This window comes from Aplysia californica, unplaced genomic scaffold (assembly GCF_000002075.1).
Source record: "Aplysia californica isolate F4 #8 unplaced genomic scaffold, AplCal3.0 scaffold00874, whole genome shotgun sequence".
NCBI classification, from domain to species: domain Eukaryota; kingdom Metazoa; phylum Mollusca; class Gastropoda; order Aplysiida; family Aplysiidae; genus Aplysia; species Aplysia californica.
In genome coordinates, this window is record NW_004798144.1 from 130,379 (window position 1) to 141,201 (window position 10,823).

A 10,823-nucleotide genomic window follows, 5' to 3' on the forward strand; every position below is an offset into this window, starting at 1 on the left:
AGTTGTTTTAAATTGAAAATATGTTTATATTTTTAAAGTCTAAAAGCTAACCAACCGTGCAGTGAACTGTTGCGAATGCAAACAACTTGTGCTTTGCGCGCTCATATAACCTTATGCAGTTGCGAGCGCCGTAAAACCCTATACTACTACTACATTATGAGTCTAACATGAATGGCAGCGGTCATCTAGATACAAAACACTCAGGGGGGGTGTACACATAGCCAAAGGTAGTTGTGAAAGGCTGTCAAGACAGGTGTTATTTATTTCCAAGTTAAATTTTATGGGTCAGTTTGCTACAGATGCTCAGTGTTACAATTTTAGTCTCCTTTCTTTAAACTGTGGATTAAACTTGAGTAAAAGTTTTTAATACTGGTTTCTTTTGTCTGCCCCCTTCCAGCTGATTCTACAGTTTGATCAGAACTTCTGGTCAGAGAAGATAAAGGGCAAGACAATGTTTGGTCATGTGCCTGGCCCGACCCCACAGCGAGGCTTGTTCAGCATTTTCCACGATGTCTCAAAGCCTCAGGTCAGTTGAGTTGTGTTGGTACTGTCAAAATTCTCTTAAATAGCCCCCTTTCGTCGAGGAGAATGGTGGTTGTCTTAAGGTGGATGTGGATGTCCATGATATTAAATAAAGAAATAAGTCAAATAGTGAAGTGGAAAATACCGCTGCGCCAAGGGAGACCGACGTATCTGCAAAAACTATTAATGTTTGCATCTTCGTTTAAATGGACGCCTATACCCATTCTGTGTCTTGTGTCAAAGGCAGGAAGACATGTCTTCACTACAAATAGGAGATTTCACCATGGCAAACAGACGTAACTGAAAGGCCATGCCCATATTTCCAATGGCAGCGCGACGTAACTCAAAATCATAAAATGTGCAGATACGTCCCTCTGACTTGGCACGTCAGAATAGTCATTTGTGTCATGACGCGGTAGAATCAGGTACTCATCAATTTTTGGGCATCTAGAGTTTATTGGTATCATCTTAAAGCTTGTTCTTTTGGCCATCTTTTGAATGAAAAAATGCACGCCTATACTGTCTTGAATAGAAGTCGAGATATTTGCTATCGAAGGAGGCCAGGATCGCTTTGTTTCAGAGGTAAAATTAGCGAGAAAATGTCCGCCAAAGTTTGGTGATTTAAAAAGCTTGAGAGTCCTTGGAAACTGAAAATTTATATTTGTTATGCCTTGAATCAATGTGTTTCAGTAAAATGGACACAGAAATATGTTTTTAAATGGACTTAAAGGGTGTTGAGCTAAAAAACAAAGGGTAGAAGAAAAATGGTCAAACTGGAGAGAAAATGCCGATATCTTAGATTTTGTTATTTTGACGAGGGCCGGATTTCACCCTGATGCCTCATATTTATACAGGTGACTGTCATGAACTGGTCTCAGTCAGAGCAGGCTTAAGCTGTCAAAGACAGCTACTTTTCTCCTCAACAATGGGTGGTCAACTTGGACAATTTTAATTGTACACGTAGAGAGAGATTCTTGTGAAGTCATTGTTATTTATATCATTCCGTAACAGATCTGCTACCAGCAATAGATGCTATATATATTGAAGCTGATCTCTTGCTATTTTAGTTGTTAAATGTCATAGGTTGTCACACAGTTGTCTGGGTTTTGTTTTGTTTTGTTTTTTTGGGGGGAGGAGGGGGGGGGTTCATTACTAAAATCAAAAGGTGAGTGGTTGTCAAGTGCTCTGGTGTGATTTGTAACTTCTTTCTTATCAAACATCTGTCATCCTTGTCTCTCCTCCTTCTTTTCTCTATGTTACTCTCTGGAAATACCTCTACTCTTTGGTTGGTACTTATAGAATCTATTTGTGTTGCAAGTACCATAAAACTGATGCTAAAATTGAACTAAAATTGTAAGTTGTAATGTTGTCACACAATAACAGTTGTTGCGCCTGTCTGTACAGAATGCTTCTACATCGAGCAAGCACACCTTAGTCACCTACCTCGTTGGTCAAGGGCTTTCACTCATGCACGACCAGTCAGACCAGGAAGTTGTCACGAAATGTGTATGTCTGTTACGGGAGATGTTTCCAGAAAAGGTGAGTTAGCTGGCTGGGCTTCTTCGAGTAGTCCAATCTTAGTATGTGTTGCTGATTTTGCTGGCATTATTAATGTTGTGTGCCCTCCCTCTCTCTTTCTATCGCTCTCTTTCTCTCTCTCCCCCTCCCTCTGTCTCTGTCTCTCTCTCTCCCCCTCCCTCTGTCTCTGTCTCTCTCTCTCTCTCCTTCCCTGTCTCTCTCTGTCTCTGTCTCTCTCTCTTTCTCTCTCTCTCTCTCTCTTTCTCTCTCTCTCTCTCTCTCTACCTCTGCTTCCCTCTTCTTCTCCCTCTCCTAAAATGGGAAATGAGTTTGATCCACTTGAGCCTAATCCCATGTATTTATCAATTGATATCTCTGGTGTTTTTCGGTTGCAAGCTACGGGAATCGGTGAGCCAACAGTTGACCCACTTGTTTCATTTTGTTAAAAATTTGGTGAAGTTATGTACTATTTTTTATAAGCTGTAATGGACTAAGTCAGTCACCCCCTCATTGCGACAGAAGAAGATTTTATGATAAATTGGGCGAAAAAAAAAATTTGCGTAATCCGCAGACATTGCCATTTCAAAATATTGATAAAATAAAAGCTATTCAGACTCTTTAGATCCAGTTTTCTTTTTCTGTGAGAGCATTTCTTTCTTTATTTTCTTGCATTTTAAAAACTATGATAGCTTTCACAGTCTTTTTGTGGTCAATCATTCAATATACCTGGAAACTGTCTGGCTGCAATGGTTGTTGGGTGAAAAATAGCTCAGGCTCAAATGAGTTAAATGAAAATATCAAGAAATTCACCATTCCTTTAGGAAGGACAGAAAAGGGGAGGCTGCTCATTTTTAATGCCTGTAAGGAAATCTCAGAGAAATGATGCCGCCTTGGATATTAATGTCACTCTCCTATATATGTTTCTGTTTCTCACCAGGATATTCCTGACCCATCTTGGTACCATATGACCCACTGGGGTCGTGACCCTCACATCGGCATGGCTTACAGTTATCTCCCGGTAGGAGCACCAAAGAATGCACACTCAAACCTTGCCGAGGAAGTGGACTCGCGTCTGTTCTTTGCCGGAGAGGTGAGTAGTACTAGCGCTCTGATACTGATTGAGTGATTTCCTTACTGTGTGTGGGCTATTGGTGAGTGTGCTGTGGTGTGGTTTGCTCCTTCTTTTCTGTCAAACGTCTATCGTCCTCTTCTCCCATCCTTCTTTTTTTTGTGTATGTTGCTCTCTTGTAACACCTTTAATCTTCGGCACTTATACGACCTTATTGTGTTGCAGGTGCCATAGAACTCTTACTAAAAAATTAGAATAAAAACCTTGCTGCGTACCTGTGGTACTGCAGGCTTTGTAGTTGGTTTTCGAGTTTGTTGTTTTGGTCCGCCCCAATGCTTTTATTCATTTGTGGAGTTGTCACATTTTTAGGGTACTTTTTTTTTTTCACTTTGTATGTTACTCTCTAGCAACATCTCTAATGTTTTGGCACTTATAGGGCCTAATTGTGTTGCAAGTGCCATAAAACACTTACTGAACTTGTCCTGTGTTGTACTGGGCTCGTGGGTGGTTGGCAGGTGCTCTGGTGTGGTTTGCTCCTTTCTTTCCTATCAAGCATCAATAGTCTTTAACTCACCTCCTTTTTCTCGTTGCGCATTACCATCTAGTAACACCTCTAATCTTCTTTACTTATATGACCTAATTGCCTTGCAAGTGAGTGGTTGGCGGGTTCTCTGGTGTGGTTTTCTTCTTCTTTCCTAACTAACATCTATCGTTTTTATCTCCCCTCCTTTTTTTGTATTTGTTACTCTCTTGTAACACCTCTAATCTTCGGCACTTATATGACCTTATTGTATTGCAAGTGGCATAAAGCTCTTACTATAACTAAACTAAACAAGTGCTGTAAAACTCTTACTAAAACTCATCCTATGTTGTATTGGACTCATTCTGTCTTGGTGGTTGGCGGATGCTCCATTGTTGTTTGCTCTTTCTTTCGTATCAAACATCTATCATCCTTATCTCTCCTCCTTCTTTTCTTTGTACATGTTTCCGTGGCAATTCATCTCATCTTCAGAACTTATATGACCTAATCATGTTGCAAGTGCAGTAAAACTCTTACTAAAACTCTTCCTATGCTTTATCAGACCCATGGTGTGTTGTCTCATATTTTTCTCTCGTCCTCTCTCATACACATGGTGTGTTGTCTCCTCCGCAGGCTACACACCACCAGTTCCCTCAGACGGTCGCCGGAGCCTATCTCAGTGGTGTGAGGGAAGCCAGGAAAGTGCTGACAGTTTTGGAGCAGACACACTGACCACTGTGTGTGTGTGTGTGTGTGTGTGTGTGTGTGTGTGTGTGTGTGTGTGTGTGTGTGTGTGTGTGTGTGTGTGTGTGTGTGTGTGTGTGTGTGTGCCTATGTGTGTGTGTGTGTGTGTGTGTGTGTGTGTGTGTGTGTGTGTGTGTGTGTGTGTGTGTGTGTGTGTGTGTGTATGTGCGTGTGTGTGTGTGTGTATGGGTGTGCTTATATGTGTGTAGGTGTGTGAGTGAGTTGTGAAGGGGTGGGGGGGGGCAGAGGGGGGAAGGAAAAATATTGGCAGCTGAAGAGCAAGCACTCTGATCACTGTGTGTGTGTGTCTGTGCGTGTGTATGAGAGAGGACGAGAGACAAATATGAAAGCTGTTACCTGTTCTAGAGCAGACACTTTGAACATGGTATATGTGTGTGTGTGTGTTTGCGTGTTGTCTGTGTGTGAGAGAGAGAGAGAGAGAGAGAAAAAGGAAAGAAAAATATTGGCAGCTTTAGAGCAGATACTTTTACTGCTCTGTGTGTTTGTGTATATTAAGGAAAGATGAGAAAATTCTGGCAGCTCTAGCTCAGGCACAATTACAATTCTGCCGGCAAGCTGGCAAAACTTCTTTAACTTTATTTCTTCATGGCTGCTTCGAGAAAAAGAGGGTTTTTATTGTCAGCGTAATCATTTGAAAATTAAAATTATTCCGAAATTTGAATGATAATTTATTCAAAAACTAGTCGCAGTTTCACTTTGATTTTTTCACACAAGTAAGGTAACTGATAAGGGTTTCGATTTAGCAAATAAAAACTTTTTGTGCCAAAATGAAGAGAAAAAAAATGTCGTTTTGTCAGCTTACGGCAGCACTGTATGTGTGTGTTGGTGTGGAGAGAAAAAGATGATTTGAAAATTGTAGGTTAAGGTATACTGATTACAGTGCAATCATGCAGATATTCATGAGTATGCGTTTTCATGGGAACCCACGAGGAAAGCGTAAGAAGGGAAGACCAAAGATGACATGGAGGCGAGCGGTACAAGCGGAAATTGAAAAAGCGGGGACATCATGGAAACAGCTAGAAAAGGATGCTCAGGACAGGCTTCGCTGGAGTAATGACGTTGATGGCCTGTGCTCCACTGGGAGTTAAAAAGGGCAAGAGAGAGATGCGTTTTCGTGTGTATTTTTCTGTTTAGGGCAAGATTTGGGGCCCAAAATATCATATTTCAGAAATTTGTAATGAGTTCACCAATTTTTGTTATAATGATGGGCAGCCCCTCTAGTAATGCGGAACAAAACATGAGTGAATATATTATGACCGAGAGAGCAATTTTTCAGGAGAAGAGAAGCAAAAAAAACCCCAACAAACAACCCACCCTGATATTCTTCTTCACTGAGTCTCATTTATAATGGGGACCGATTTTTTCTTCACAGTTCACATTGAACTTATCTACTTCTGGCTTTTAATATTTTACTATTTTGATGCCATGCATGCCTTGTGGTGTACTTTATATACTTATTTTTCAGTAAGTACTGTTGTATCTTGAGATATTTTTTGGAGGTGCCACTGATAGTCCCTCTTTGTGGGTGGTTGGCGGGTGCTCTGGTGTGGCTTGCTTCTTCTTTCCTGTCAAACATCTATCGTCCTTATCTCCCCTTCTTCTTTTTTATGTTTGTTACTCTCTTGTAACACCTCTAATCTTCTGGTGCTCATATGACCTTATGCAGTTGCGAGTACCGTAAAACCTCTACTAAAACTAAAACTAAAAGTCCCTCTTTACTCTCCCTCTGTCTTTTATGTCTCTCTGTCTAGCTCTTTTCTACCTAGTGAGCAGTTGGAGGCTGCTACTGATAGTCACTCTTTACACTCCCTCTTTCTTCTCTCTGTCTGTCTGTCTGTCTTGCTCCTTCCTCGCTCTACTAATAGGTCGACATTGTGGCAATGTGCGCCTTATTTCTCAAACTGTAGTAGTTGACCCTACTTCCCAGTGAGTGGTTGGTGAGTGTCTCTGATAGATCTTTCTTTTTTGACTCTCCCTGTATCATTTTTTTGTCTTTTGATGGAACTTTTTCGTAGCACTTTGTGAACCCAGTGCTGTGTCTTGTCGTGTCTCCATTTTTGCGAACATTGAAAGTGTGACTTTTTCTTAAGCTCACTCTTTCTTGTGAACTGTTTACACTGTTAATACTATTTTTGAAAATGGAAATACGACAAGAAAGCACCGAGGCCGCGACTTTTAGATTGGTCTTTTGTTGGTAAGCTTCTCTTTACTCGATGAGAAAAAGTGATCCCTTCGCTTGATTTGTACTATTTATTTTCTTTTGATTTTAACTATAACTACCTCAAGCTGTGTCAATTTTTAGTTAATTTTTTTTTTTTTAGCTTCTCTATTACTTTGGGTCATTGATCAGCTTGTGTGTGTGGATATGTTTGTGTGTTGCATGTGCTTTCATTTCATTTACACTCAGTGCTGTAGCTACCTCACAGTTACATAGTGTATGAGTGTGTGCTTGTTTATGAGTGTGTGTGTATGTGAGCTTTAATTTAGATTAAACTCAATTCTGTAACGACCTTAACGTTACATTAGTTTACAATGTGCATGTTTTTTTGTATAGTTTTGTACTCAATAGTGTAACTACCTCGCAGTAACGTATGTGTGTATTAGTCTACTTCGATTAAGTATGCATTCAATAATTACCTCCATAGAGATGTGTGTGTGTGTGTGTGTGTTTGGATGTAGTTTGCACTTACAGTGTTAGTTTTTTAAAGAGATTATTTAAATCCTTTGTTTTAGTTGCCTGGTGAAAGGGTAATTCGAGCCTTAGCAACATAAAAGTTTATCCTTTGTGTTGCCTGTTGGAAAGAAGTTATTGAGCCTTACCATCACAAAAATTTAGTATGAGTGTTCTTTTGTATAATACATATTCTTGTATTATTGTATGCCCTACTGCACAAAGAGATCATTTCAAAGGCAGGTCCCGAAAGTTTGGCTTGTGGTTGTTTGACTCTGCTCTAGTATGGTCTGCCTCTTCTGTTTTAGCAAATATCTATTGTCTTTCTCTTCTGTATTTATTGCTCTCTAATCTGCGGCACTTATATGGTCTAATAATGTTGCTAGTGCTGTTAAACACTTGCTAAGACTAAAACTAAAGTTTGGCCTTCGAGGGTGAGGGTCATATTGAAAAAAAAATTTTGGGATCTATACAGAACCTTCTGTCAGGGGATTTGCAAAAAAATACAGCTTAATAGATGCTGAAGTTGACACCCGGTGATAGACATCTTCTCTACACCAGAGAGGTCTTGAAGTAAAATGACGTTGTGCAGTGTTCCGATATAATTACAAATTTGAAAACAGTTTAACACGGATAGCTTGAATTTTTCGGGACTGGCCTCGGTAGTTCGAGGGATATCTTATAAAGTAGAGATAAAAAAAAGAAAGAAAAAAAAAAAAGGGCAAGCAGCACAGTTCGATGGGTGCGCGATTTCAAGTCTTCTATGTTCGACCTGTCTGTGTTAAACTGTATTTCAGTTAATATTACATTCTAGCAAATTTTCACTGTGCAATTTTTTCTGTCATTGTTAAGCTTCTAGCAGGTTTTCATTATGTTTTTCTGTGTATGGGACCCTTCTCTTCCTCCCCCCCCCCCCTTCCACCCCCAACCTTTCTTTTGCAATAGTGTGCTTTAGCTTTATAAAATAACATTACAGATGAAGAAGATTTCCTCTTAATGGAAAGGGATGGAGGCACAAAATCCCATACGTTTCCAGACCAAAATCATGACCGTTTATGATGCCACTGCACCAGGGGAGAGAGAGGGAGAGGGAGAGAGAGAGAGAGAAAGGGAGGGAGGGAGGGAGAGAGGGAGGGAGAGAGAGAGAGAAAAAAAAAGCAAAATCAACAAACATGTAATATCAGAACTGATTCTGTTTACGTAATAAGGTGTGAAGGCTGCGTGTGACTGTTAGGCCTTGTGATTATTTATTAATTTGCCGGCAGCTACCTTTTTGCTACATTTACTGAGATGTACTTTATTGATTCTCCATTGGAGGAAACTGAGACTGTTTGAGAATCACACTAATTTCCATTTGCAAGTTATTGTGTGTGTGTGTGTTCATGCATATGTTCACATATATTTTTAATTAGGGGGGGGGGGGAGTTGTAATACACTGTAAATTTTTGAGAATTGTATGTGAATGTGTGTGTGGAATCAAAGGGTAATTGTTATAACAGTCTTTGAAAAGTGCGTGTGTATATGAATGGGTGTGGAGCCACAACATAATGATTGTTAAAAATATGTCAGGTATGATTGTGTGTAGAGAGTGTGTAAATGATTGTGGCTAATGTTTGAAATGTGTATATCTCATTATCTGTGTGCATGCATGTATGTCAAGTATGTGTGTGTGTGTATGCGTGTGCATGTGGTGGGAAATAGTTGTGACAACTTTTGGACGGTGTGTTTGTGGCCAAATGCTGCATCCCTTTGATGTGAATCGAATCTGTTTTTTTATTTGCTTATCATTGGTACCCGACCCTAACAGTGTATCTGCCTTGTTAGATCAAACACATTTTTTTGGTCTCAATTCTGGAAGTTAATAAGAGAGAAACTACATTTTTAATTCCTAGAAAAGTGTTTGACCTAATTAAGTGGATACACTGTTAGATTCGGACATCCTCTGTATGAATGAACTACTTGTATTTTTGTTCAGATTTCACTGTGGAGTATGGAGAGACTTTGCAAATCAATGTAAAACTGATTGTTCAGACTATGTTAGAATGATTTTTTCTGATTGTTTGTCAAATGCTTTGATGTGCACACTTGTGTGTATGTGCATGTGTGTGTGTGTGTGTGTGAGTGAGAGAGAGAGAGAGAGACAGAGAGAGACAGAGAGAGACAGAGAGAGAGAGAGAGACTCCTTGCTACTGAATGACTGTTGATTTATACAAATCATACCATTGATCACACAGCTTTGTGTCAGAAAAAAATGAATTTACCTAAGGCAACCAAATTTTGACCGATTTAGAACAGATAGTGATGGCCTCCTTCTGGTAGGGTTTGGCTTCCTTTTTTTTTTTTTGCTGTTAGTTTGTTTTTTTACTTTTTAAATATTTTGTTTTTTCTTTACATTTGTTCCTTCTTTTTTCCACTTGTCTTTCTTTGCTGGATGAAAGGAAATAACTTTGTATCATTTAGATAATAATATAGCTGTCTATATTTATAATGTTTTTGGGGGTTTTTTTCACCATAGTTCAAGCTGTGTGAAACTGAGTTGAGATTTTCTCCCTTTGACTCGTTGTTTTCCTTCCTTGTACTGCTCTACTTTAGTGTGAAGAAACCTTGACTTGTTTTCAGGAGAGACAGTTATCTCATGAAATAACGTACATATTTATTTATTTATATATATATATATATATATACACAAATACATGTACACTGTTTATACTTTTCTACCTGAAACATTTTGTGTCTTTTTTTTTACCCCTGTGGCCCAACTTTGTTATAAAATTAATGTTTTGCTATATTACTCCAAATACTCTAATCAAACCTGTAACGACTCACCCATACATCTTCCTTGCCTTCAAACGTATCGTGGTCAAGAGGTTATGGATGGTGTTCACCTCTCATTCAATAGGTCTTGAGTTCGAATCCAGATAGCGACGGAAAATTTTCTCCTCTACAAAATTCTCTTCTTTCACCTCCTTTCCTGCTCTCTATCAATTTTCTGTTGTTTGCTTTCATTTCCACTTTCTGCCCCCACCCGTCACCTCCTTTGCCCCCTCCTCTGGGTTCTTGACTCTTTCTGCAGCCTTTCTACTGCTACTCCTTGGCTTCTTCTTACTGGGGTCTTTCAGCCACACTTCTGATCTTACAATAGGTAAGAGTAAGATGTAGTACCTAGCCTTTTCGCATAAGGGAGAAAAATCTTGGAGGTCTCATGTGCAAGTTGCGCACATTAAAGATCCCTTTGTGGTCCAAAATCAATAGTAGTTGGCTTCGGCCCCCTCCCGGGCAAAATTCAAAATTTCTTACCAACTGAAAATGTTTTATGTGATCCGCACGCTCATATGACCGTATGCAGTTGCGAGCCCCGTAAAATACCCCTCCCCCCCCACAATTAAAAAAAAATGTATTGACGTGTCTCCCCTTTGGGGCATATTGTCAAGGAGGTTAAAATCTGAAGAGAAGGAAGTAAACACTTGACAAATTTACTTCCTTTATGACTACGTCCCAGGCAAAGCTGTATCATGCATGAATGTCTGTCAACGATGCTAAACGCCATACGCATACATCTGTGTATAGGTTTTTGGACTCTCAACAGTGTACTGGAATTGTGTGGGTGGGGAGGGGGAGGGGACTGTGTGTGTGTGTGTGTGTGTGTGTGTGTGTGTGTGTGTGTGTGCGCGTGTGTGTGCGTGTTTGTGTAGGTACATGTTCGTGTATGTGTACATGTATTTTTAACTCGGAAAGCACGTATGTGGCGAAAAATCTCG

The 10,823-nt window shown here is 39.8% G+C and overlaps 1 protein-coding gene across 1 annotated transcript in view; it reads left to right on the forward strand.

Annotated features, from left to right (window-relative positions):
- LOC101859365 (lysine-specific histone demethylase 1B) overlaps nucleotides 1-4,410 on the forward strand; it is a 27,089-nt gene extending 22,679 nt beyond the window's left edge. Inside the window, exons 17-20 of the mRNA XM_035972846.1 lie at nucleotides 398-526; nucleotides 1,927-2,061; nucleotides 2,978-3,130; nucleotides 4,263-4,410. Of these exons, the coding sequence (XP_035828739.1) occupies nucleotides 398-526; nucleotides 1,927-2,061; nucleotides 2,978-3,130; nucleotides 4,263-4,361 (516 nt within the window). The 3' untranslated portion in view covers nucleotides 4,362-4,410. The remainder of the gene's footprint in view (nucleotides 1-397; nucleotides 527-1,926; nucleotides 2,062-2,977; nucleotides 3,131-4,262) is intronic.
- Nucleotides 4,411-10,823: the final 6,413 nt, after the last annotated feature.